Raw genomic sequence first — 27,341 nt, forward strand, 5'->3', positions numbered from 1 at the left:
ATGCCCAAATTCCGTATTCCGCGGAAAGAAACCCTAAACAATAAAAGAACAAAGAAAGTGTAAAAAAAGGAAGGAAAAAACCCCACCAGAAGGGCCAAAACCAAAACCCTCCAAAAATCCAAAGCGGCAAAGCTCCGGAAGCCGAAGAAGCAAAGGAAAAATATCTCACGCCCACCAATCTCTCTCAATGTCTCAAAAATCATCCTCTCACTCTCAGGCATCAATTCTAATTTCTTGACAAAACTTTGTTATTGCTGTCTCTTCCCCTGTTTCTATATGTTCATTCACATGGAACACGCGTTTATATATTTGTGTAGCAATCTATGATAGACCTGCAAGTTGCATTTGCACAATTGGATAAATATAGGTTCTAAACACTGTTTGCTGATAAAACTAACAAAAAATGGCATTTGAATCGCAGTCTTTGAAGAAGAGGTGCTCCACTGGGGTTTTTGGAGACGTATTGTACGGGACGATGATGTTTCCCAAAGAGCTTGAAATCGACAAGGAGACCAATTTCGTGTTAGGATTTCAAGTTCCAGACCTCGGATGTATCGTCAAAGTGAGTGTCAGATCTCTCTGTTTTTTTGCCTTTCATTTTATTGTAAACGATTTATGCTTGGTTGCCGGGAGAATCACGTGAAATTTTTTGAAAAGAAATTAAGAGACTATTCCGACTTTGAGCGAAATATAAAAACTCTTGCCACTTTTTAGCCTTTTTTTTTTTGTTTCAAAAAAAAAAAAAGAAACAGAAACTTCTGTTTCCATATGTCTCTCTGGTCGCGAGCAAACGATATATGGAAATCTGAAAACAATAAACGAAAAGAGAAGGCATTGTGAACACACTTATCAAGGTCCCAGCCGCAGAGATTACAATGGAAGTGTATTTCTATATATGTTTTCATTAGGTGAGAAAATAGAGGGGCAATGAAATCAAGAACTCTGTTTTCTACGTTGTTTCTGCTCTACAAAGCCCTGTGCTTGGCAGCTAAGATAATGGATCAAAGTCCTCGAAAGAAATTTTTAGATCTTTTGTTTTGTTTGTTTATTGCCTTTTTTTTCCTTAAGAACAAAAGTATACACAAGAACGATTTGATTTCAAGGGTGGAAACTAGTTTTATTTTGGATCACATCAGTAAACATTTTTCAGAAATTGAGTGTTCTGCAAAGAGATAACAGCAGAGTTTCTCTCTTCTGTTTTGTTTTGTTTTGAAGGCTTTCCGGTTGTTTAACCTTTTCTATTTCTGTGCCTGGCTACGGTTTGTGTTCCCATGGACATTGCGGCTTGTGTTACAGGTTTATGATGCACGTGTTTACCATTATTTTTTATCTGTTAATTAAGATTGGTTGTGACAGTCCCTTTGGCGACTGAAATAAGAAAGTAAAAAAAAAAAAAAGGTTTCATTTTCAATTGGCTATATCTCATTGACATGCTTCGATATAATTCAGGATTTTTTAAAGAGTAGGGAAGTTCGTGAGTTTGTTAGCGGGGCTTTAGCAGGTGCTATGACCAAAGCCATACTTGCTCCTCTCGAGACCATCAGGTTGGCTTTGTGTTTTTTTTTTCCTAATTTTTCTCACTTCTTATTTTATAAGTTAATAATGAGCAACGATGTTAATTACTTTATGGGTTAAGTGTATTATGTCCTGGGGAGTGGTGGAGCTGTTGGCAGGCTGGTATGGCAGTGTTGTCCTTCTGGAAGTGACAAAAGTTCAAAAGTTTTTAGGATGGTTCCTTTGTGCTTGATGTTGCATTTGGCAGTAACAAACTTCTTCAAAAAAATTGCCTGGAACGCAAGGCTTGAACTTTTGAAGATTGTTTGAGGATGGTATCAGAATTTAAAATCATTCTATTGCGCACCCTCCAACTCACTAGCTTTCTGATTTCAAAGACTTCTGCTCTTTCTTTTTCTTGCTAGTTGGGTATATCCTTTTGCTTACTTTCTGGATATTAGGGTTGCCCCTCTCTATGTTTTTAATCAAATTGCTTATTGAAAATTCCTAGGGGTTGGCTCAAGTGATAAAGGCCTTGGTCTTGGTGTTATGCTCCCTCCAAATCTAAGGTTTGAATCCTCTTGGGTGCAAACAATTTATAGGGGCCATCGGACTAGAGAACTTTCCCTCTAGTTACCCGATGTGCACTTGCGGGAAACTTTTTGTCGAGAGCCTATACACTCTTGAGATTAGTCGGGACTTTATTTTCAGACATTCAGTCAATAAAGAAAAAAAAATTTTTTATTGGCAAATTAGAAATTGGTTATATATGTTTAATAAGGAAAATTCTATACCCCATACTACCATCCTACTTTCATCCCACTATGTAAGATATGACATTTATCACCATTGGATTATCCTTTATTGGATTTTTTTTATCATCCAATGGTGATAAATGTGCCACATCTTACATAGTGGGATAAAAGTAGAATGTGAGTGTGGTATATAACACTACTCGTTTAATAATCTCTCTTTTGTGGCCATCTTGATTGATGATGGTTGCCTTCTATGTCATTTGATCCCCGAAACACCACATACATTGTTGCTTACTTTATGTAGCTTGTCAATTTGTTTTGCATACCTTTTCTTTTGTTCATTCATGGTTCCTTTTGTGGGTTTTCTCTCATCTTCCATTGTGATAAACTCCCACATCAATTAGGTCTATTACCAGTTGACCATTGTTTTTACTTATAAGAAAAAAGTTCTCTCATCTTCTTAAATTTCTATAAGGGTGCTTCTCTTGTATGCCACCAGTGTACTTGGATTGTGTTTTTTGGGTTTTTTTAATAAAATTTTAGTTAATTATATATAAAAAAAAGTTCGGTGCTGGTGGCTTGATACTGAAGGCAGCGTGCATTGATCATATAAACAAATTGAGGTAGCCTTGTCCCATCACCACATCCCTTGGGAAGCTGATTTGATCCCATACAGAGGCCAAAGGATTTACTGGCTGAGCTAGGTGGAACTTAAGGCGACAATTTAGTGGTTCCATCAAGTAGATATTAGTAGTTGGTTTAGATCATTGCAGTAGTTTAGCTGCTTTGTTTTGATGTATGATGAATAAAATTTGAGAAAACCACTTCCGTTTGTTTCGCTAATTTCTTCAGCACTCACTAAATGAGGAATAAAGAAATTTTGGACAGTCATTTGGGTTCTAATCTGTTATGAAAGCATATTAACTGGAATGCATTACTTCCCCTTTAATTGTTTAATCACTTCAGGCTATTTTCCTATGCTTTGCACTCTTAACACTTACCACGTATATTTTTTTGAAGAAAATCAGTATGTATTAGATTCTCTTTAACAAATCCATATTGTTTAATTTCTGGATGAGCTGTGTGGTGTATATTTCACACACACTGTGGTATGGATGTTACATATTTTGGATGGATGTGGTCTACACTAAACTAAGATTATGCAATGCTGACTAGTATTAATGGATGTGATCTATATTAATCTGTGATTATTCTGTCAGATTTTGGTCGATCACCTCTTTGAGGTGCTTCCTTCTCATTATATAAAAAATAGTTCCAGAAATAATTACAAAGATAAGATTGAGAATTCAATTTGAATCTCAACAAACTACATCTTTATCTTATCTAAACTAACCTGACTTTAATTTGAATCTCAACAAACTACAGCTTTATCTTATCTAAACTAACCTGACTTTATCCTATCTAAATATGTACAAGTTTAATTCAAATACAAGATAAGATTAGTAAATAAATCCTAATCTATTTGAAATTCAGTTCTGCTGTATCCCAGTAAAATAGGAGATTAGTTGCCATGTAACCCTAGCCACAACCCAGTAAAATAGGAGATTGGCTGCCTAGCTGCCGTATCTTAAAGAAAACTGTAGTTTTCCTTTGATATATTCATTATACAATGCCGACCAGTATTTTAAAGATGCGTGTTTGAGGTTCACTCAATATGGGTAGAGTTGCTTTAGTACTTGGAATTAATAAAGTAATTAAATCCCTGTACTGGGAATTAATAAACTAAAATTATACAATGCTAACCAGTATTCTAAAGATGTGTACTCTAGGTTCACTCAATATGGGTAGTCTTACTTTAGTGCTGGGAATTAATTTGTGGTTTTGTGTGGATAATCCAAAAGATTGATTTAAATTTGCTGAATAACAGTTGACAACATTTTGGCCAGGTTTCTTTTCTGGAGTTTCATTTTACAAAAAAAAAAAAAAAAAATCATCTAACGACCAACTTAGCTGTCATAAATCAGCGACTATCTCAACCCATCCAATGCAAGCTATGAAATTTGAGGATGTCCAAAAGGTCTTATTTGCACTGAACTTCTTAAGATTTGAACCTTGATTAAATTAGAGATTTGAAACAGTTATTGTCATTAGCAAATTTATGATAACAAAAAATAAAGCATGAAATACATAGTATGACTTGTGACATGAAACTTTCAGGACAAGAATGGTGGTTGGTGTTGGATCCAAACACATTGCTGGTAGTTTCGTTGAGGTTATTGAGCAGCAGGGCTGGCAAGGATTATGGGCTGGGAATGCAATCAATATGCTTCGCATAATCCCTACCCAGGCAATTGAGCTTGGAACATTTGAATGTGTAAAACGGGCAATGACATCAGCACAAGAGAAATGGAATCAAACGGAATGCCCGAGCGTACAAATTGGCCCTGTCAGTTTGAACTTCTCTCTCTCCTGGATTTCTCCAGTTGCCGTGGCCGGTGCAGCTGCTGGAATTGTTAGCACGCTCGTTTGCCATCCCCTCGAGGTTTTAAAGGTATTCGCTAGGGACAATCTTGTGAAAATTGAAATTTGAGAGAAGTGCCCAACCATTCTTTTATGTTCTTGGACATTAATTACATATGATCTCTGCTGAACTGTCATGATAACGTCATATACCCCTTTATGTTTTATTTATTTCTTATATGGTTGGAACTAGATTTTGTTTTTAACACTCTCTTCTAACTTATTGATATTCAATGATGAATGCAGAAGCCTTTTCTCGTGCACGTAAGTTTCACTCCCAAACTGATTGTTTTCCTTCTAACTTCTTATTACAGGATCGGTTGACTATCAGTCGTGAAGTATACCCTAGTTTAAGCATTGCTATTAGCAAAATTTATAAGGATGGAGGTATTGGCGCCTTTTATGCCGGTATCTCACCAACTTTGATTGGCATGCTTCCGTACAGTACTTGTTACTATTTCATGTACGAGAAATTGAAGAAATCTTACTGCCAATCAAAAAATAAGAAGTCTTTAAGTCGTCCAGAGATGCTTCTGGTTGGAGCTCTTGCAGGTGAGCAACATGGCTTCAACAATGCCATGTGGTCTTTATGAAAAATCTCTCTTGGTTTCTTTTAATATGAGCTTAAAAGAACCCATTCAATTCCTTTTGACAAAGATAATGAGAAACTGGCGTCTTAACTTCCCAATCTTTTTTTTTTCCCCATTGATAATGTATAATAATCGCTTTGAAAACTTATGGATCCTTATGTCTGAACTAGAACTGATTCTTTGCCCATTAATAGCTTCAATATAACGTATTAATTCGGTTTTGGAACTATTTGCTTATTAATTGATCAGAATTCTTGTGCATGCCTCATGACGGTGAAGTTTCATTTAGCTCAGACGAAACTATCATTCATGTCCATTCCCCGTCATTCTCAACTAATTTGAATTTCATATACCTCATGCATTGCCAGGTTTTACAGCTAGTACAATTAGCTTTCCATTGGAGGTGGCCAGGAAAAGGCTAATGGTGGGAGCTCTAGAGGGTAAGTGCCCACCCCACATGGCAGCGGCACTTTCGGAAGTCATCAAGGAGAAAGGCCTGATGGGACTCTACAGAGGGTGGGGGGCTAGTTGTTTAAAGGTCATGCCATCCTCTGGCATCACCTGGATGTTTTATGAAGCTTGGAAAGACATATTACTTGGGAAAGGTCATCTCTGACACATCCTCCACGATTCCACATAAAGTTCATAGTTAAGACTTATGTTGGGGTCGCTTACTGGAAATTACAAGGTGGAAGGTACCACCAACCAACTAGCATGCTGAAGTCTCTTGGTGGCTCGGCATGGTCCTGACATCATATCTTGCTTTTTTCTCAAGGGAAGTTCATGGTTTTGGACGAGGGGCTCCCCCATGCTATCTACAGCATTGTTGACTTCCGACCAAAAAATTTGGTCAGCTTCAATTTTGGTGCACCATAAGGTTTAATGTACTGATTGTTTTTTTTTTCTTTTTCATTTATTGGTAATTAAATGTTGGTCTTTTCTTTTCCTAGTGTTTTTTTTTATTAAAAAAAAAAAATACCTTTCCGGTTTTGAGCGGCCATGTGGCTCAGCCAGGCAAAATACTCCCATTGCAAATAACAAGCGATATACTTTATATATGTGAATCTTAGACGGATAAACAGTGAGAGAAATGTTATAATCTTTATTTTTTATTTAATTATTTTTAATCACGTTGGCTAGTATATCATATTTTATCTGACTTTATTAGGATAAGAAGTCAATTAAAATATGACATACTAGTCGTTAGATAAGTCTTTATTTGGTATTTTAATTTGTCGATAGCCTTGGACCAATCCACTTCCTCTTCAGTCTTCTGTATATCTCCCAGCATCCACAAGTCTGCTTCGAAATTGTGCTAAAATAGAGACCAGACCATGTAAACAGGACTCATTGAATTTAGGCAGACGAAATGAAATGGTTCTTATTCCTAATTAGTAAACAAGCCGCTGCATGGATCTTAATCATGCTAATTAGCCACAACCACTGGTCTGTGCTTATCATGATTCATGTAGCTTCGAGTGGATCTTCCTGAATGCTTCGAAAACCAGAAACAAGAGGATCGAGTCAAATGAGCTGAGGCAAGCATTCATTTAGTCGTGCATCTGTTCCAAATAATTGCTACTCTTTTACAGTTTTACCACAATTATCAAGAATATCCCAAGAGGGTCACCATAATAGTTGTAGTAAGATAACTGCGCATGCATGAATTTACATATCACAGACTACATCCAACTCCTGCTCTGAAGTTGAGCCATTTCTTCACCTCGGAAACTGAGACACACATTAGCCGATTGATTGAGAATTCTCTGCTAACAGGTATAGACAAAACAAGAACAACCCTGTCTCCCATAGAAAAGAATTCAAATAAGTCACCAAAAAGAGGGTACGAGCATGAAATTTGAAAAGTAGAAGTATTAAATCAAGAAGCGAATGACTTTGATGCAAAAACTTTTAGCTCTCAGAACCAAACAAGTAGTTAACCTCAGGCACAATATATAAACATAATCTCATCATGTACAGATGTAAGTAGCAACATACCAGCATAAGCAACTGTAACACCTGAAACAAATCGTCCCAAAGCGGATAGCGTGTACAGACAAACCACCACCTGCAGGGATTTACATCATACATTAATTCTCTGGTTAGTTGTTTCCACCCTAGCAATAAATAGGCTACTGATTTCATTCTCTGATGAATATTGGCACAGTACTTTTAAAAGAAAAAAATAATATCAACACACATTAATGTGAAATGAGCCACCTCAGAACCCACAGTGAAATACCCTACTAGTTAATAACTAATTTTGAACTTGAAATCATACAAAATCTATCATCTTAAAATGGATCTCATCTATAAAGTCTATAATTCTAGTCTGGGATACAAATCACCTTTATGGTGAAGAAACTCTGTTGCTTCTTGAAAATAGCTTAAGCTTAATGTGTATGCTTTCGGCTATGTAAAATAATAACAACAATAATAATAAACATATGGGTGATGCTACACCCGCAGAGGGGAGCTACCAAGAGTGCTCACCAAATGTGCAATTTTTTGCTACATAGAATTATTTTTGCGTACTTTTTGCATACTCCACTGATGTGAATGGCCAAATCAGTTATTTTATATTAAAAAAAAGTGACACAGCCAATCACATTAGTGGAATGCGCAAAGAATACGCAAAAGTGACTGCACATGGAAGTTTTGAAACATATATGCCTTCTCCATCCATGCCAATTCGCTTAGAACTTGACAAAACCAGGAGTACTAGAAACTGTGGACAAGCTCAATGTTAAGATGGAAACAACTAAAATTAGAAAGTATTACCCTGAAAAATAGCCTCTTGTCATGCCCCGTCGCGGCAACCCTCAAAACAGACTCCGCAGCTCCAACTGTATTAGCTATACACGCAACAATGCCATTAGCAGTGTCCTGAGAAATCTGCCACTCAAGTGGATCCACGGGTACCCTATACAACGATGTTTTGCAACAAATCAGATTGTTAGAACAAGGAAACACGTATTTACGGGTTACCAATAGAGGGCAAATCTGGAGATCCCATGGGAACTAATTTAGTTGCTGCAGAGAATTAGGCTTTTCAAGTAGGAAAGAAGAAAAAAGAAAGCCAAGCAACACATCAGAAAATGAAAAACCCTAATTTCACTACCATTCAAGAACGAAAACCCAGAACAGAAACCCACAGAGTGAAAACCCTAAATTTCGCTAATAATTCAAGCACATTACCCAAGAACAGGCAACGACTCGAATTATGAACATTCTGAAAACTCTTTAAATGGGGAGAGAAGGAGAGATATGTAAGTCATTACGAGATGTTCAATTGGCGGAAGAGGAGACCGAGAATGGCGAGGGAGCAGAGGAGAACGATGAGGACGTCGGAGACCAAAGAGAGAAGGCTGGCCTTCCTATATGCGCAGTGGTAGTACACCAAAGTACCGCTGATCAACAGAATCAAAGGCATCCCAAGTTGGCTTCTCCTCCCTTGTCTACTGCTCCCCTTGCTTTCGTTGTTGTTCTTACAATCATTGCTATCCATTCCCCACAATTGAAGCCCTCGCGATTCACTCCTTCATCAATCAACCTTTTCTGTCGCAGCCTCGCTCGCTCTTCCTTCATTTCTTTGAGCATTCTTTCGTTCAATAAATGGCAGCATACCACGAGACACCTGTAGAATAATCGACTTTATCTTTCCTATTAGTTAGGTCGATTGGTAGACTCATCATCTAAATCTATACACTATATAATTTTTTTTTTATTTTTTTACTTTTTTCTTACGAAATATGTGATCTATGAACGATATAGATGAAAATCATGAAATCAATTAATTTATGAAAAATATAACAACAAAAATTTAAAGAAAAAGAAAAAATAGAAATAAGTGTAGTATGTATTATATAAAAATGATGAATAGCAAAATTAGAAAGTCGAAACTGAGGAAAAGGAAAAAAAAAAAACCCAAAGTAAATATGAATTTTGTTATCAGCTTGTTTGAAAAAATTTCTATTATTATTATTATTTTTTTTAACCATCATTGTTGTTTTGGATGGTAATTAAAACCCATGATCCACTTCTATTTTACAAATCTATAAAAAATAAAAGCGTAATTTTATAATATTAAAATTATATTTAATAGAGTGACATTGAAAATAAATTGTAAAAAAATTGCAAGTAATAATAATAGTTGATGAAATATACACATCAAATGTTTGACATAAAATAATAAATCTTAGCCCGCAATTCTTTTTATTTTTTTTATTTCCTAAGAAAGCTTCATTTTTTCTTATTCCCACACACAAGACATACTTGAGACCAGCAAAGGATACATAAAAATCTTTAGACATTTTAAAACGAATGAGGTAAAGTAAAAGATAAATATTTAATCCAGGAATATATGGCAAATCTCATAAACTAATGTAAGCGATATATCACAAACTGACGTAAATTAATGCAGTAAGTTATATTGTAAAACTATTTTTATTATGAAATAGACGTAACATACCATATAAAGTCATATTAATTTGTGAGTTTATTTTTATGAGATCTCTCTATAGCTATAGCACTTCTCAAATCTCAAATCTATCACATTAACTTGTAAATTTTACTTTTGTGAACCAACTAGCATTGTCAAAATAAAATGCATGCACGAACCAAATGTCCGTATGGTCAAGCAAGTAGATATTAACAGAAACTCATGAACTGAGACAAATACTACATGCACAAGAATGATCATTGAACATAATTTCCCAGCAATAAGATTGCTTTGAACAATGATCATTGCTCATTTTCTATATACATTGACAACACAAGCATACCATTTGATTATACGAAGTTACATAAAATATACTTTAGCTACGCCTAACAGGCAGCCATCCGTCGCAGATGCAATAAAGGAATTTACATTTGCAAAGAATGGAATGTGTTTGTCCATCTCTAACTTTTTTACAAGCAGAGTCGTTCTTGCTGCAGCCAGCTTCCTGCATTTCACTTAAGACGACCTGCTGTCCCATGCAGAGTACCTTATTCTCCTTCCAAGGATTGGATTTCTGCACGTTAGAAATAAAAAATGGTTTTAGGCATTTACTCTTCGCAAGAATTTCAATTTCCCACATGTACATGCAACAGATGTTTCTTCATGTCAGGGCCATTGGACCTTCTGCTCTAAATTTTAAATAAGCATTTGGGTAAATCTATCGTTAGGCGCCTACAAGCAAATGTGTATAAATACTGCCAAGCTAACCTTTACTATAGATAAAATGGAGACAAGAAAATCATGGCTTTCAAGTATGTGCACTTACTAAAGACGGAAAACTGACGCACCTTCACCAGATAGCTGTTCAAATCGAGCAATTATGTGTTTCCCATAGGTGAATTTCTTCAAAGCATGAAGATGAAGTCTTATATGATTTAGTAATATTTCGCGTTGTTTATCACTGCTTGTTTCGAGAATCTTCTGGACCACGTAATTTGCAAATTGGTCCTTCATCATTGTCTAGTACATAGGAGTCAAACAAGAACCAATCAGTAAGCATAAAGTAAGTTCCAAGCTGAATTATACTGCACTCAATGTTAATTATTCCCAAAGACTAGCCAACTGCAAAATGACAGAGTGGAATCCTGAATGCTCTTCTCATCTCGATATTGGAATGTCTCTATTTGACCTCACAACAAGCTCAGTGACAGGAGAATATATGCACATCAAAGAGTTAACAAGATCAACAAAGAGACAAGGGTTTCAAATAATCAGAATTAATATCCAGACTATCAGAAAATTAAATATCCAGCTCACATTTTAACAGGAAAAAAAAATCTCAACAGTTAAAACCACACAGTAAGTTAGGTACTGAACACAATTGGGAAGGTGCAAGGAGTAGAAGTCAAAAACCATACTTTGGTGTCAAACACTTAACATCCTGTCTATCAGAGATTCAAATAATGTAGAATTGGTTAACAGGGGAGAGAAAAGATTCTTTTGAAAACTGTTGGGTGCTCATTGTATATCGATGGGTGACATAATAGCATCAGAATAGTAGGAAAACTCGTTACTCATCAGTCTTGTAAAATTATGCAATGGTTTTGAATGGCTTGTCCCAGTTTCCCAGGCATTCTTATAACAGTTCTATTAACATGTTTAAGTAAACGCATAATTTAAGATATATTCATAGGCCAATTCTGACAGAAACAGTTATTGGTTGCCTGGCTTGGATATGCTGACCTTAGTGGGTTACACCGATCAATCAGTCGAGCCAACGTACAGGGTAAAATCATCAGGACGGCATGTTATAATTATGTACAGGATGTCACTGATAATATGAATTATATGAGCTTCATGTATGGTTTCAAGTTAAAGAAGAGAAGAAAAAAACTTCTCACCAATAAATTATCATTGTCCTCAGATTGCCCAATAATCTCTCCGATCAAGAGCTCCCGTTCAGTAGTGTCCCCATGCTCCAAACATTTCTCAATGACGTTTGAAGCATATTTATGAAAGCTCATGTGGACAACTGCCCCAGTGAAGCTTTTGATTATTTGACTTCTTGCATGGGGCCTTCCCATCTTCAAAACATGCTGCAAGACATTATATCCGTCTTAATATTCAATTGAACAAGAACAGTCAAGCATCAACTCTGCGAACAAACTAAAAATGAAAACATAGAGAGAGAGATGGGTAAGGCCCCAATGTTTACCTATTATTAATTAGAGACCAACAAATCAGTTTAACCTGAAAGCATCTAAAATTACAGCATGACTAACCCCTTTTAATGCACCAATCAAAAGTTCTTATCTTTGCTCTTTTTCTATAATTACAAACCGCTTCTTACAGCCTCTCTTTACAACACATCTTCAAACATGCCATATCAAGAATATTTCCAAAAAGTCCTTGCCATCCTTTTCACCAAATAACGGATGCAAATGAACAAAATGCTAAAAATGATACAAATTTAATTAACAAAATTGCTTTCACCTTCGCCTGTGCCACTACCTTTATGACAGATAATACTACCACTGAATGCTTTGGAAAGCAAACAAAACCAACCTGCGTGACATAATTGCCATACTGATCTTGAGCAAGAACATAAGCAGACTCCAAGATTTCGTCCACTATGCATTGAATCTGCAGCTCATCTGAACAATGCTCCAGAATTCTCTATCACAAATCAAAACAAAAAAAAATCAATACCAAGCCACGACAAAGTATTAGTAGAGCATTTCCATCAAACTATCAGTGAGCAGATTACCTGAATGACACGACAACCATAGGGATGAGTAGAAAGCGTGGCAACTTGACCTTGAAAAGCTGAGATAATAAATTCAATTTTCTCTGTAGGGACACTTTCTATACATTTTTGGATAACATGATTTCCATTCTGATCATGTACACATCTCATAACGTGTCCATCAAGCTCACGCACAAGTCGTATTTTGTGATCAGGCTCAATAACTTCAAGGACCTAAAATACAAATTTAGCACAGATCAACAGCCAAAGAAACTCATGAGGTGGATTGCACAGCTTAAGACTGCAACGGTTAAGGTCCTGACAAGGCCATTAACGAGCCAAATGCTATGTCAAATGGGGACAACAGGCAGATTTAAAATACCTAGCTGGAAAAGACCATCCCCTATACCAATGTTTTAAGTATGTAGTGCCACTAAGAAATGCGAAGAGCGTGATATTATTTTAAACTCCCCAATGAGAAAACAATGGCTTCTTTAAGCTATCAAAGATATAGTAGAAGGGAAATATTATAAAGGTGAACCATCATCAGGCCACGATTTCAACGAAACATGATTCTCTTCCCAGCAAAGAAACATCAAACGAACTCATTGTCAAGCAAATACCTATTTCCAAAATAAAAAATAAAAGAAATTTCCCTTTTCCGTTCAGGTTACATTGTTCACAAAACCAACAGAAATTGTACTTCCCCGCCAACATATCTCATCACCTAAATCCCTGGAAAATGAAGGTTAGACTGAGGAGGTGTGAGGCTGAAGAAAGGAACTCTAAAAGTTTCCTTCATAAAATAAATAGAGACTATTATTCGAGGGTGTAAATATTCTTATTCAACAAACGCCACCCAGCATGTGAATTTACTGGTGAACCTAAGGAAGAAGGAGAAGTTAAAGAAGCTTCATTGGTGCAATATTGAAATCTACTCTCGTTAAGGATCACACATTTTATGTTCATCCCCAAGCTTGAAGCAAATTTTTTTTTTTTGAGTTAAGGAGGGGAAAGGGGAGGGGGGGGGGGGGTGTGGAGATCCGCAAGCATATTGGCAGCCATTCGTGTGCACTATAATCTTAAATTACTTCATACAACCTTTTGTTATCATAGACGTAAACCAGAGCCCAAACCCACAATAAATTGTTCGTCTGAGTGTATTTGTTTTTCTCCGCTTCAATTTCTATTCGACATTGAAACCTAGTTTTGGGCCTTGACACAAACAGAGATAATACTACTCATGGATGGAGTAATGCATACATTGTTTTTCTTTTTCTTCCTTTTAATAGGTTGAAAAACATGAGATTAATTTTCTTTTTCTAACGATAATGCAAATGCTCAAGATATATTTTCATCAAGCAGCATATTTGGAGGAATTATAAGCTGCACATCTATCAGAAGAGTCTAGCATACCTTCTGGATTACACGACAACCATACATCTGCAAACTTAAAGTCAACATATGTCCAACAAGTTGATCTGCAAGTTCCTTTCTCTGCTCGAGACTTCCATATTCAAGAAACTGTATAATATCAACAGGATTCCCATGATCAAGCAAGCCATTCAGAAAGTTAACATGCCCAGCAAGATATTAGATCACAAATATCCAATGTAATGCACATTAGTTTTGAAAGCATACCCTTTGAATGACATAATTGCCAAAAACATCTATCATTAATATTGAAGCATGTGGAAGAACTTCTTTGAAAACAGATGCCCTGTCTTCAACACTGCAATGTTCCAGGTTTTGCTGAATAAATCGACTCCCATGTTGATCAACACTGAATTAAACACGAATCCAAAATTATTATTTGAAATCACATCTTGTAGATGACAGGAACGAAAAGAGCAACAAAAAGGCAAAATTTAGCTTAGAGCCTTGCCTGAATTCAAAAATATGCCCTGCAATAGCAGAGAGTTCAAACTTTCGAACATTGCTGGATTTCAGTTCTTCAAGAAGAGAGTGCCCTTTGGGCTCAACAAAGCTGTTGAGTCTTCTCTGCCCTTGCCTCTCTGAATATTGTCCAGAATTTCTGATAGAACTTCGAGGTAACCTCATCTCACTATGCTGACCAAGATGACTCATTCCACCAACCGGAGATGATGGATGTAATGAACTAGGAATTGGTGATGCAGGAAATTTCGCCATGACATCCAAGTTAGGAGAAGTTGGAAAATAACGACCACTAGCATTTCCCACTTCTCTTGGACCTGGAATGCTCAGATTTGTCTGAGGTTGAAATTTCTGATAGCTCATATAAGAGGCCACAGTTGACAAATGGTTATCCTGGCTCCCAACAATACCTGTTGATGCCAACTGAGAATGGAATGCAGTGCCATATGCATTATCAAAATAATGTGGATAATAAAGCATATGATGAGGATCCACAAAAGAAGGTTGAAGCATTAATCCATGCCGCCCATAAAACTTCCCTAGATTTTGCACATCACCTCCAAGTGGGATGCATTCCCCTATTAAAGCACCAGCAGTTTGACCACTAAAACTTGGAGCAGAAGCAGGATCAAATGGCAGAGGCATCACACCATGAGAGGGGTATGCAGCCATATATGGGGGAAGAGGCACTGAACTCAGAGTATACCCCCCAACACCGTATTGAGAAGAAAACAGCCCTGATGGATAAAAATTAGGGTAATATGGATGTCCTGACATTACTGTTGCATATAAGGGAGGAACAAGTCCATGAGAATGCAATGAAGACTGTATGTCAACAGAAGAAAAATTAGGATCATGGGGAGCTTTTTCAGTGGCACCATGAGAATTACTCATTCCTTCAGAATGAACTTGGGCTTCGATTCCCTGAACTTGATGTGGAATACCCCCTTGAGCAGAGGGATGCTGTTGTGCCATATTCCGATGCTCTTCTTGTTTCTTCCTGTCACTCTCTGCATTAGATGCTATAGTTTTGGTCTCCATTTTGGAGATGTCTGACCTGAGGGTACCACCACTAAATGGTACGTCATCCTTTAAACTGGAATTTTTATTGCTTGATTCATTGTATTCTGACATTAGTGGGCTCCTACTCGCATCAGGACACCTTGAGCTTGTAAAAGAGGTCATTGAAGGATTACTATTTACTGTCACTCCAACAACACGTGCATCCAGAGCACAAGCCTCTGAACAAATGTCAGTAGAGCCTGAGTTTGATTCCAGGAGCTTGGAAGCATCAATAGAAGAAACATTTGCTGAAATTGCATGGACATCAGAATCAAACGATCCCTCTGTTGTTGCATGGCCAGATGAACGAGACTGATTATAAACTGGAGAAGGTGTACGGGGGAAGTCTTCCTACAAATCCACCAACAAAATGAAACAGAACGTGAAAGGAAGAGGCAATAAGAAATCTGAATTTACTGAAATGTCAAGGACCGCTTAATGGACACCAAGATAATTATTAACAACCAGTGCAAGCCCATGGTTTAATTTACATCCACCGAGACCTTGCCACATTGTTTGAGAACAAAAAGAAACCTTGTACCATTGCAAATGGCTTCATTAGTGACGGCGGAAAATTTGAAAATGCATACTTAACAATGAGGACCACTCACCCACCGGGGTGGAAGAGGGATGGCGCAGAGAGTTGGGAGCTTAAACATACTTAACGTGCAAAAGCATGGAAAAGTTCAACACTTGTTGATTGAGATTAGAATCCAAAACATGCAGTTAAATCTGTACCTGAATCAGATCAACCAAACTTTTGTGATGACTACGCAAAGATACGGAGTTCTGTCCAGGCATAAATGCAGTACTACTTTCAGCCAAATTGTTGGAAGCTGGCCTGGGTGAAGGATCATCCTCAGACTCCTCCATATGAGGAGAAAGAGAGCCTTGAGACAAATGCAAGGGCCTATTGCAACTATCATCAACAGAAATCAGTCTCGCATTATTGCCAGAAAAACCCATTTGATGCACTAGGCACTGATTCTCTTGCGAGATAAGAGGTGGAGGAATCCTCGGGTTCAACTTGATCTTAGAGCTGGAGTATGCAGAATAAGCTGGATCAAATTTTAGTTGTTCCTCCGGCACACCACTTAAATTAGCCAAGCTTGAATTGGCATGAGAGTTATGTTGCATCAAAAGATACTTAATTGATGCAAGTGAACCTTCCATGCTTGGTGGAGCGCTACCACTTCTGTTAGGCACTATGCTAAGTTGATCTCCAAGAACTCTTTGCCCCTCCAAGAGTACTCCCAACTGCTCTGCTGCCATATTTTGTAATGGGAATCCAAAAGCTGCAGCATCCTTAGAAGAGGTCCACTTTCTAACTCTGCTGCTTTCCACCATTCCCATAACGCTCTCAGTTGCCATCCTGCTTTTGTATTGACTCTAGTGTCCACAATTTTATCTACACCCTGCCAAATCAATCCAATGCCCCATGATACAACTCAAATCAGCTGGCTCCCCGTTAAGTACATTGACAACAATAATAAGCATAAAAAAAATACCATTTTGGTAATAAACCCACAAATGCTGACAGGAAAAACCACAACACAACTTATAATTCATTGATTCCCCATCTTTTTTTTTTTTTTGAAAAAAAAAAAAAGATAACACCCATAATATTATAAGAGGAGTGCTATAGCCACAAAGAGATTACACAAAAGTAATTTTACAAACTGACGTAGCTTCATGTGATCTGCCAGATCTACTTTACAATAAAAATAACTTTACATTCTAACAAACCACATCAAGCCACATCAGTTTGTGAGATTACTTTTGTGCAATCTCTTTGTGGCAAGTATTTCTCATATTATAAAGCACCCTCACTTGTGGTGATTCTCCATCATTAATATCATCTAGATGCACGTCTATCAAATGATATGCCCAAACATGTACCAATCCCAGTTACAATCACATTCAAGGCAGCAAGTCTTCTAGATTGCAGAAGACAACGTGGCAACAAGGTTCCAAGGTTTTTGGTAGCCTGACATTAAGAATAATGCGTGACATGCGCTAACTTATCCCTCAACTAACAAGAGCATGCCAACAGAGCCCAGAGAAATAAAAGTTACTTGGCTACAAAATGAATGGGATATTAGAACCAGGAAGGGTAAACGAGAAAGTAAGAAAATTTGTTGCAAACTCTTTAACAGGGTATATCATCACTGAAAAAGGAGATGTGCCCTTTGAGATTGAAGGCAGGGCTGGTGAGAGACCCTTTCTAATCAGCAAGGTCAAAAGAAATTAATTGACTCTTTAATCCATCATAGTCTACACCTAAGAAACAGTTCGCACGTTACTTCAGGAACGTTTTCTCAATATTCAATGACCCCTTGCTTAGTGTAAAATTAAAAAGCATCTTAAAATTCTTAGAACCTGAAAACTCGTGACAGATTAATATGAACCTCAGGAACATTTTAGAAACATTTAATGATTCCAGCATCCTTTTTCCATAATCCCACCAAAATTCCGGGCAATCACTTTGGGTTTTAAAAATTTATGCCAACTTAAGCGAAACCTCGTCAACGTTTTAACATAAGATGATCAGATAACAATGATTACAATTTTTTTTCCATTATTCCACCCTTCAGTTTGCCCAAGATTTGGTTCAGTCAGCTTGGAAGTATATCAATTCTAAAGAAAACCATTTTATCATAAACCTGCAAACATATGAAACCTCATCGCATTTTAATATGAAATGATCGGAAAGCATTTTTCGCTTCCATTAACGTATAATCTGGGGCAGTCAATTTGCAAGTTCATCAAAACTAAAGAAAACCCATCTATGATTGATCATAAAGATGCAACCATAATCCTCATATAACTATTAACCAATAATAAAATTATTAAAAAGAAAAAGACAATCAACAACCAATCATTCAAGCCCACAAGGAAAATATATATATATACATATATATATATATATATATATATATATATATATATATAAGAAACAGGAAACGAGACATAATTTTAGAGCATTAAAGAGAATAATTCAAAAGAAGCAGAACTATTATAATTCAAAGATGAAAACCATCAATCCTCAAACTTTCTTGGACAGTTTCAAGCACTGAGAGACTCACCGGTAGCAACTAGCAATATCAGTTCTCAAGTTTTGGAGCACAAACCACGTCCGTTGGAAGCTCTCCAGAGTTCCGGAAATATTACACGAACTTGCTTTTCAAGAACCATTGCAGTGGAGGGAGAGAGAGAGAGAGAGAGAGAGAGAGATACAGACGGAGAGATTGACGTTGTTAGTAAAAAACAATGAACTTGCTTCGCAAGCACCATTGCAGCGGAGGTTTAGCCCGGAACAAAATGAAATGACAAGAACACCCTCCCGAATATTTATCTGTCTATTGTCGAAGGATTAGATTGATGGGGTTAACTTGTAAATTTTGGAATGGCTTTATGGGTATCTTTGGTATACACTATATAAGTGGAAGACTATACATACATACATACTTTTTATTAATTAAATAACTAAAATATCAAATAAAGACACGTGTTCATTCAACTTTGTTCCAGATACAGGTGTCAACACGACGTGACTGTCCTTCTTTTGTCGATCATTAAACGTGGCGATAAAAGATTCTGCTTTCGTCGGTATTCGCTTACTTGGCAGTTGAATAAAAGAACTTCGTCAATTAAAGAGTCACCAGCCTGTCGATTTAGAGTCACCCGCTACTGTTTCCTTGTACACCCTCGTATTTTAAACTACCGCATAATTATGGGTTCGGTATGGAAAATGTATTCATCAAGTAAAAGCAACCGACGACGTGTCTACATCTCCACCTTCTGTTGAAACGACTTAAGTCAACGACTGACTTATAAGCATAATGTTATATGTAATGTAAAATGTATAAGTGTCTTGTAATCATTTTAAAAGAGAGTGAAATTTATTATTAAAAAATTAATTTTTTTCATGTAGATTCTGTATTTATTTATTTTTTTAAATGATTACACATCACTTACGCATTCACAACTATAACTATTATTTATCTTATTATAAAATATAACTAAAAGATCACTGATGTCATTTATATATGAACAAACATCCATGGATCTCCAATTAAGGTCCAAATGAAAAGAGAACACAAATGCCACGAGGTTCAATAGGCCATATTTCGTTGGTATGAGCATTGCAGACCAAAAGGGTACCTCTTACTATATACGCGCCGCATGCCATTGCAGCTTTTCACTTGATCTCAAATATGGTGGATCGCTAGGGCCCACACCGACAGGAGGGACAAAACAAGACAATGAACACTTGGAAAAATACCCATAATGTCCGGAGGCTTATTGTGTTGCTTCCTCCGAACGGCAGGCGACCCTTGTTGTCTGGAGTTTTGGAGTTTTTAGGTTGTTTTCATCTGTAATAGAAAAGGGTTGTCATTATCTGAAAGTCAAGCGGCTTCGATTGATAAGTAAATTCATCTTAATTTATTGTTATAAATTTTTAAAATTTTAATATAAAATATAATAAATAATTTAATTTTTTAAATTTTAAAATAATAATATTAAAAATTAATATTTTAATAATATTTTATTATCTCAACTTAACTTAATTTAATATTTAAATAAATATCAATACGATTTATTATTTATTAGTGCGATACATATTCTTTGAACATCAACGTGACATGACATGACTTTCAAGTCCAATCTGTTTTAACATTCATACCGCTCTCAAACTACAAAGTAATTCAAAAGTATTTAGAGTAGGAGAAATGAAAATAGATTTATTTTTTTATTATTTCAATATTTATTAGTATTACATTAAATATTGTGCGATTTATTTACTTTTATTTAGGTGTCAAATTAAAAAAATAATAATAGTAATAAATCTGAACCCGGAATGTACTGCAGATGTGACTATCAAATTATGTTAGTTTAGAGAACGTCATTACCAATAATATGAAAGAGACAAGGAACATGACGACAACAACATGCAACTCCACTTACAAATTAAGCTGACATGCTGCTCAAACCTAAGAGGTAATGACATATATATACGTGCCAAACGCGTGTGTTGCCATCGGCATCAGCTGATATTAGCATGCACCGACGGGATTATACGTACACATGTATAATGCTGATTGCGACATCTATTAAAATAATCAAAGTTAAAATATTGTATTAAATTATTATTTTATTTTAAAATTTGTAAAAATTATTTTAATTTTTATGTTTAAATAATAAAAAAAAAGTTGAAAATTGTTTTGGAAACGAAATCAACTTATATCGTAATGATAAAAAAAGTTTATAATTATAGATAAAGATTCTTCCTCCTAACAAATAGCTTAACATGATTTTCAGTTCTAATAATAAAAAATATTATAGGATACTAAAAGAAATGAGTGATATTATGTAAAGATGTACAGCGCGTAAGCGTCGTACAGACGTTTTGAAAAAGAGTAAAGTCACTATTAAAAAATTAATATTTTTTCATATAAATCTCGTATTTATTCATTTTTTTCAAAGTAATTGTATAACGATTGCGCACTCATGATTCTAACTATCATTTCTCAAAAAGAATATCCGTAATGATTATCTGCAACACCAACACAGTCAACAAAATAACATACAGCAGACAGCCCTTCTACAATCCTTTATCCTGGTCGATGAGAACAAGGAATTCTTGCCTGGAGTATTATTATGTGACGTATTGGGTATTTCCTAGTAGAAGGAGATGATAATTCCTAGCAGCATCCACAAGGGTAAAGGACTACATGAGGGGATGCTCACTTGAAGGGTTCTAACATATCTGTTATTAACAAGGGAAAAGGATGGGAGAAGGATCTCTCCGCAGCTTGCCATCTGCTATATCAAGTTTTTTCATCTTTTCTTCACACCAAAACAATTGCTCCTTGGTGATCCTCACCATTCTGAGAACCCTGGATAAGATTTTCACATCAATGAGGCTGAAAAGTAGCTCAACATCTTCGTCTCTTTGGGGCCAGGAATTCTTCTTCCAACCTCTCCTCCTTTTGCGCAGTTCATTCAGTTTTATCCTCTTCTGCAGTCTCCAATGGTACAGAATTAGATCAGCATGATTGGTCAACAAACAAAAGAGTGCCATAACCGCCATCTATTCTAGAAGATCTCACGTCCTAAAACACACACACACACACACAGAATTATGTAGCAGATGCATGCAATGCAATGCGGTTACTAGGGGCACATAGAAAACAGCTTCAGCCTTTTCTTTTGGCTAGAAAACACTTCCCACGAAGATGCTTCCTTTGTTAAAAGTAACTGAATAGCTGAACACCACGTGCCACCCAACAAACAAGGTGCCTTGTACACAATCCTAAGACAATATGTCTGGCGTACCTTCTACCTCTACTAAAAAAGTCAACTGATATGAGGACATCAATCAATGCATGGTAGTATCAAACCATTGGTAGGCTCCCCATTAAGTACAAATCAAACAAGAACATACTGATGACATTATCATGTAAAGAGATGCAGAGGGTGAATGTATCCTGACAGAAAGAACAAGAACACTAAGAAGACCTTAAATTACCCGAGGTGCACTCGCGGAAAACTCCTTACTAAGGGCTTGTGCACCCCGGGATTAGTCAGGACTTTATACCGAACACCTAGTGCCAGTATTTTTTACACTAAGAAGACAGCACTAACGTCCAACGGGATTCTCTTGGTAGAACTTCTCTCAGTACAAGTCTCAAAGGTCCAAGTGCTTAAGTTGCACCTGAATAATTTTTTGAATAAAGTTCAGAATGTGAAGAACATAATTTTATAATCAGACTTATCTGGTTAGATACATTATAATTAATACCCTCGATTCCCCCTTCATTAAAAAGCAAAAGTAAATATTTGGGAAAAAGAAGGGATGTAAGGGCATCCATATCCATGTTCAATGAACAACAAATTCTAGATTAGTTTGATGTGGTCATATATTAATCTAGGCAAACCGCACATCAATTTTGGTATCAAGTTGTACCATCATCCAAAATATACTCAAAGCACCACAGGGTAAACTTTAGGATATTGAACATTAATACAAACATGGTGTTGCATACAAGCTTATAAGAGTTAAAAAGCCAGCCACAAACAAGAACTAGTGGATTAAACAAAGGGTGAGAATGCATTCACGAATCTCAAACAAACAGCAGGTGCAACAAAAAGGTTCCTGCACTAGAGTTCTGAAGAGACTCGTTTCCTGGTTATGTCAGATAAATATAATAGTCTAGTAAGTTGAAATACAAGGAATTTTGTAGAACCTTTACCTTCTCCAGAGCAGATTGGATCTGTTGAAGAGGGGTTGCAACCTGGTTGTGATTTCCAAACAGGTGAAGAACACTGCTTGATTTTTTCTTGTCCATCTTCATGAACAAGTGGAAAGTAAGGATTGAGCACTCAACAATCTTGATGAGATCAAGGGCAGGGACAGTCAGATCTGAAGATTCTTCTGTTTCTCTTTCACCTGATGCTGAAATAGATAAAATGAAGCAAATTACACAACAGCACAGTTTCATATGTGAAAAAATAACAATCCATAGGCGGTCCATTTTCCACATAGCTAAAGATATTGAATTTTGACAACGGGTACATATGATCTTGGATGTTACACAAATGAAACATGGAAAAGCTCATATTCTCCAATCCAATTGATCCAAAGAGTTTTGTGAGTTAATTCACGAGACTTTCACCTTTTATATTAGGAGCCTGGAGCAGTTTAGGCCAAAGATTCCTGGATCGAGCATAAGTTTGTGCCCTAAGACCCTCCTCAAAGGGCTCATTCTCAATAAACCTTTGTAACAAAACTTGGAATTGTTGAAACTGGTGAGCACTATGATTATAGCAGGCCAGACTATCAGCTTGGCATGTGATTTTCTGACTCAACTGAGTATATTGACAGTGAAGTGCTTCCCAAGTCAAACAGATTTGAGCTACGTATGCCTTTTCAATATCTTGGTATGGGTCATGATCTGGATGCTGAAGATGCTCGGTTTCGTCATTAGGTTCTTCAAACTTCTTCAGAGAAAGGCAGCCAATAGGGAATGTAAGCTTCTTAGATTTGGATCTTGATGATGGAGTTGCAGGGGCTTGGGAGCCCGCAAGACAACCTTTATTGTGAAGAGGAATTAAACAATATGTCATCACATAGCAACCATTAAAGGAGCTCATAAAATTTGAAAAACAAAAGGCAAAAACTGGAAATCGTTGATGGCCAAGGAAAATAAAAAGAAAAGCCATAAACATCAATATCATATAGGTAAGCACAATATATGATACAGTAGCAACCCAGGCATAAAAAGCAAGCACCAGATAGACATGCTTGTTTGTTTTTCCAACATTGTCAAGTTCTAATTGTGGTCCTTGTGCTCTAGAAAAGATAGGTATATATTTCACAAATCTCAAATGATGTAGATGGTGAAGAAAACTACGAGGTTTCATTTTTGAAATAAGTGTGAAATTATCAATTATTCCAAAAGTTTAAACTAATAGGAAGAAATAGATTTTTATTTTTTATTTTATATCTTAACACTTCCTCTCATGTGTGGGCCAGACTCTCTCTCAATGGGTGGCCCAACAAGTAAAATATTTAATTAAATAGAGTAGAGTGTAGAGTCAAGATTCGAACTCAAGTCCTTTGCTCTGATATCATGTGAAATTACCATTTGTCTTAAAAGCTTAAGTTAATGAAAATAGGGAGATTTTATTATTTTATATCTTAGCAAGAAGCACCCCGAATGGAAGAGTTTGCAATACTACATATTATCTGTTAAAGCAATATACCTCTACCGACTTCGTTAACCTGATGCATGCTCATACGATCAAAGAACAGCATTCGCTCGCAGTACTTGTCATACAAAGCGTCAACGCCTCCCCACCACTGGCGAGCTTCAGCTTCCACATCCCTCCAGTCACTAGAGCTTGCCTCACGCTCCTCCTCATCCTCCTCTTCTTCAGCACATGACTCTTCTTCAGGAATCAAAACCATAAAGCTGTTTCTTCTCAGTTCTTTCAATCTTCTCTTCACCTCATTTGTAATAAAATCGTCGTCTTCATCCTCAGCTTCAGGAACAGGATCAGCGTGAGAAGATTTACTCAAATCATCACCAACATTCCCATTCTTTGGTTCCTCATGCTGCGGCACCGGCTTCTCCTCTAAATCTTTTTCTGGGTCTGGTTTGTGGGCTTTTCTGAATTTTCTGACTTTAAAGAAACTCATGTTCAGCGACCTCGCTAATAAGCTTTTCTGGTGCAAAGAGTACTAACTAGATTCTTTCTTCTAAATCACATATCAGAACCCGAAAAGCACGCTACTAAGAAACTTTGCAGACGAAAATATTTTTAATCCAGGAATAAAACCAACTTTTATCCCAAACGTTTCATAGAGCCAATGTGCGATGCTGCAGTCAAAATCCGTCTGAGTAGTTTATCTGCAAACAAAATCCAGAAGTCTTCCGGAAAATCTATGACGTGTACTGAAAACATTTTATGCCAGAATATGACGAGCAAAAAACCCTTCGTAATGCCAATCCACCGTCACAAGAAATCAACGATACAGTACTGAAACAACAAAAACACTTGCATTGATCTTAGATCAGCTTCAAAGCACATTCTTTTCACCAAATAAGGGAGTTCTGAAGCAAACTGATGAAAAAACATACACCGTAGCAAGCTGAAAACAGAAAAAATACCAATTATTTTCCCCTAAAAAGCTAAACTACAGAACCAAGTTCTCAGAAAATAACAAACAGATAGGTCAGTAAAGTACATTCTTTTCACAAGCATTCAAGATGTTAATCCCTTTGGATTTCTAAAGACTCACAACAGATCGAGCATTTACCTTATAGTGATCAAAGAAATTGCATTAACAGAGACCAGAAGTCCCAGCAACTTCTTAAATATTTGCAGATCCTTCGAACATTTCATTTATGAGCCACAATATGAAACAAATCTCCAAGGTGTCTCGAGATAAGTCACCGACTAGAGTAGCCCAGCGGGATTTGCTTATTATTTTTTAGACCGTTTCGCTGCTCAAAAGCAATCTTCGAGCAGCATTGCACTGAAAAGTAAAAACACCAAAACCCAAACAAGAACCCAGTAGCATCTCGGGAAATAAGCCAATTTACTCAACTTTTCACACTAAAGGACAAAGAAAATAGAAACAAATCCATGAAATCTGAGGAGATCAAGAAATGTGTGAGTAATGTGGAACCAGACACCCAAAACCACAGAAGCAGAGCTATAGAGAGATGCTTTGTAATCACTTGCGGGCATTAAATTGTTTTGATTTGGATTTCAAATGAAAATGGTGGGTGTGCAATTTTTTCACCATTTAATGTGTTGCTTTATTGGATAAATTAAGTAACGTAGTTGGATTTTCTGGAACGATTGGAAGCTCGAAAAACTAATGATAATAAGAAAATACATGGGTGGAGTCGGTGGACAGACTGCTCCTCGTACAGAGAATATTGTCAGAAAGTAGCGCTCTCTCTCTTGACGCCAAAAGCCGCGCTTTCGAGGGTGTTTGATTTCTGCTTCTCAATGAAATCATTGAAATGATCTTATTGCCCCTCAGTGAATTTACTTGGAAAAAGGCAATCAAGCCCTTGCCCCCACAATTTATTTGATTTAATCAGTTGCAAATTTGTGCTGGTTTCAATTAGATGAAAGTTAAAAAATATATATTATTAAAATATTATTTTTTAATAATAATAATAATAATAATATTATTATTATTATTATTATTATTATTTTAGAATTTAAAAAAGTTAAATTGAGATTTGAAAAAATTAAATTATTTTTATATTTTATGTGAGAATTTAAAAAAGTTATGATGATGAGATGAGACAAGACATTTTCTGAATCCAAATAGAGTCTTTTTGTTTTAAATAAAAGAATCGTTACATACGTAAAGTTTTTTTTAGAAAATTAAACTCATAAATTGTCATAATTTTATATAATATATTAGATCTATTTTATAATAAAAATAATTTTGTAATTTAACAAATTATCGAATCACATACGTCAATTTATAAGTTTACTTTTAAATGATCTATTTGTAGATAAAGCATTTCTAATGCAAATCAAATATTCAAAAAGTCACTTCTTAACCGAATCCTACCTCAAGTAAATGCCAAAAAAAAAATTATCAAAATAAAATAAAAATATAGAAGTGAAAAATAAACCAAAAAAAAATTGGTTGCTTTCACCAATGCAACCATCAAGTTAATTTAATATCCATTAATTAAGCTTCTACAGATATCATTATTTCTCCTCTTGTTTGAAAAGAAATACTATCTAAAATAATCTCTTATTAATATCTCGAGAATTCTAATAATATAAACTCCCGATCTAAAAGAATGTAATTTAATAGCCCTTCAAACATTCTCATTAGATTAGCTAAAAGTTAAATCTAATGAAAATTTAGTTATTAAGTCATAAAATAGGTCACATTGAAATAGCTATATTTGAAATATAGCTACAATAGCATCTAAACTAATTTCCAAATTTGAAACACACTATTCATTCATCAAATCCCTTTTATATTATTTATTTCTCTCTCCCAAAGTCTCCATCAAGTACATTTATATATTGGATTGGTTTGTAAATTAAGACATTTATATAGAATTTTAGATAAGTTTAATTACACGTTTGTGGTTATAGCATTAAATGACAATTGAAAAAATATAATTTTTTAACCCATAATTTAATTAGAATATAATTATTAATTAATATATAATATTATGAATAGTAAAATATGATAAAATAAAATAATTTCATAATTAAAAAAATTAAAATATATTTGAAATTATTAATTACTCATGAATAAATAGATAACTCAATATAGAGATTTAATGTGAATAATCAAAGTTAAATTCATCTTTTATTAT

The 27,341-nt window shown here is 35.8% G+C and overlaps 4 protein-coding genes across 7 annotated transcripts; 1 reads left to right on the forward strand and 3 right to left on the reverse strand.

Annotated features, from left to right (window-relative positions):
* The first annotated feature begins 67 nt into the window (after positions 1 to 67).
* LOC121257517 (probable mitochondrial adenine nucleotide transporter BTL1) lies at positions 68 to 6,279 on the forward strand. Its single transcript, XM_041158541.1, has 6 exons — positions 68 to 217; positions 422 to 562; positions 1,450 to 1,544; positions 4,428 to 4,761; positions 5,045 to 5,282; positions 5,689 to 6,279. The coding sequence occupies exons 1-6, from the start codon at positions 188 to 190 to the stop codon at positions 5,934 to 5,936; spliced, it is 1,086 nt and encodes a 361-aa protein (XP_041014475.1). The 5' UTR covers positions 68 to 187; the 3' UTR covers positions 5,937 to 6,279.
* Positions 4,807 to 25,899, reverse strand: LOC121257493. Of its 4 annotated transcripts, none has more exons than XM_041158534.1 (7): positions 25,292 to 25,899; positions 24,235 to 25,123; positions 23,145 to 23,549; positions 22,722 to 22,924; positions 21,211 to 21,487; positions 9,135 to 9,145; positions 4,807 to 4,818 (listed from the first exon to the last, which is right to left on the reverse strand). In XM_041158534.1, the coding sequence occupies exons 2-5, from the start codon at positions 24,668 to 24,670 to the stop codon at positions 21,242 to 21,244; spliced, it is 1,290 nt and encodes a 429-aa protein (XP_041014468.1). In that variant the 5' UTR covers positions 24,671 to 25,123; positions 25,292 to 25,899; the 3' UTR covers positions 4,807 to 4,818; positions 9,135 to 9,145; positions 21,211 to 21,241. The 4 variants fall into 4 exon arrangements, with proteins under 4 accessions (XP_041014468.1, XP_041014461.1, XP_041014444.1 ...); XM_041158527.1 differs by having other exon boundaries at positions 23,145 to 23,561; positions 24,235 to 24,881; positions 25,292 to 25,887; XM_041158510.1 differs by having other exon boundaries at positions 23,145 to 23,561; positions 25,292 to 25,887.
* On the reverse strand, positions 6,842 to 8,991 carry LOC121257527 (reticulon-like protein B22). Its single transcript, XM_041158552.1, has 4 exons — positions 8,602 to 8,991; positions 8,102 to 8,243; positions 7,319 to 7,388; positions 6,842 to 7,119 (listed from the first exon to the last, which is right to left on the reverse strand). The coding sequence occupies exons 1-4, from the start codon at positions 8,826 to 8,828 to the stop codon at positions 7,064 to 7,066; spliced, it is 495 nt and encodes a 164-aa protein (XP_041014486.1). The 5' UTR covers positions 8,829 to 8,991; the 3' UTR covers positions 6,842 to 7,063.
* LOC121257477 (pumilio homolog 5-like) lies at positions 10,006 to 18,744 on the reverse strand. The gene is made up of 10 exons (XM_041158487.1): positions 18,562 to 18,744; positions 16,204 to 16,884; positions 14,393 to 15,816; positions 14,149 to 14,290; positions 13,924 to 14,031; positions 12,529 to 12,741; positions 12,327 to 12,437; positions 11,663 to 11,857; positions 10,610 to 10,781; positions 10,006 to 10,335 (listed from the first exon to the last, which is right to left on the reverse strand). Exons 2-10 carry the CDS (start codon positions 16,834 to 16,836, stop codon positions 10,310 to 10,312), a joined length of 3,024 nt encoding a protein of 1,007 aa, XP_041014421.1. The 5' UTR covers positions 16,837 to 16,884; positions 18,562 to 18,744; the 3' UTR covers positions 10,006 to 10,309.
* Positions 25,900 to 27,341: the final 1,442 nt, after the last annotated feature.

The sequence above is a fragment of the Juglans microcarpa x Juglans regia genome, chromosome 1D (assembly GCF_004785595.1).
Source record: "Juglans microcarpa x Juglans regia isolate MS1-56 chromosome 1D, Jm3101_v1.0, whole genome shotgun sequence".
NCBI lineage: Eukaryota > Viridiplantae > Streptophyta > Magnoliopsida > Fagales > Juglandaceae > Juglans > Juglans microcarpa x Juglans regia.

Excerpts from the sequence above, each read along its gene's own strand:
- LOC121257517 (XM_041158541.1), top strand. The coding sequence starts at position 188 with ATGTCTCAAAAATCATCCTCTCACTCTCAG. Across the intron at positions 563-1,449 it reads ACCTCGGATGTATCGTCAAA|GATTTTTTAAAGAGTAGGGA; the intron begins GTGAGTGTCAGA and ends GATATAATTCAG. Across the intron at positions 1,545-4,427 it reads GCTCCTCTCGAGACCATCAG|GACAAGAATGGTGGTTGGTG; the intron begins GTTGGCTTTGTG and ends TGAAACTTTCAG.
- LOC121257527 (XM_041158552.1), bottom strand. The coding sequence starts at position 8,828 with ATGGATAGCAATGATTGTAAGAACAACAACGAAAGCAAGGGGAGCAGT. Across the intron at positions 8,244-8,601 it reads TTCCGCCAATTGAACATCTC|GGTACCCGTGGATCCACTTG; the intron begins GTAATGACTTAC and ends ATCGTTGTATAG. Across the intron at positions 7,120-7,318 it reads TGTTACAGTTGCTTATGCTG|GGTTGTTCTTGTTTTGTCTA; the intron begins GTATGTTGCTAC and ends TATGGGAGACAG.
- LOC121257477 (XM_041158487.1), bottom strand. The coding sequence starts at position 16,836 with ATGGCAACTGAGAGCGTTATGGGAATGGTGGAAAGCAGCAGAGTTAGA. Across the intron at positions 14,032-14,148 it reads GCAATTATGTCATTCAAAGG|TTTCTTGAATATGGAAGTCT; the intron begins GTATGCTTTCAA and ends GATATTATACAG. Across the intron at positions 12,438-12,528 it reads ATGGTTGTCGTGTCATTCAG|AGAATTCTGGAGCATTGTTC; the intron begins GTAATCTGCTCA and ends GATTTGTGATAG.
- LOC121257493 (XM_041158527.1), bottom strand. The coding sequence starts at position 24,670 with ATGAGTTTCTTTAAAGTCAGAAAATTCAGAAAAGCCCACAAACCAGAC. Across the intron at positions 22,925-23,144 it reads CCAGGCTCCTAATATAAAAG|CATCAGGTGAAAGAGAAACA; the intron begins GTGAAAGTCTCG and ends TATCTATTTCAG. Across the intron at positions 21,488-22,721 it reads TCCAATCTGCTCTGGAGAAG|AAGAGGATAAAACTGAATGA; the intron begins GTAAAGGTTCTA and ends TGGAGACTGCAG.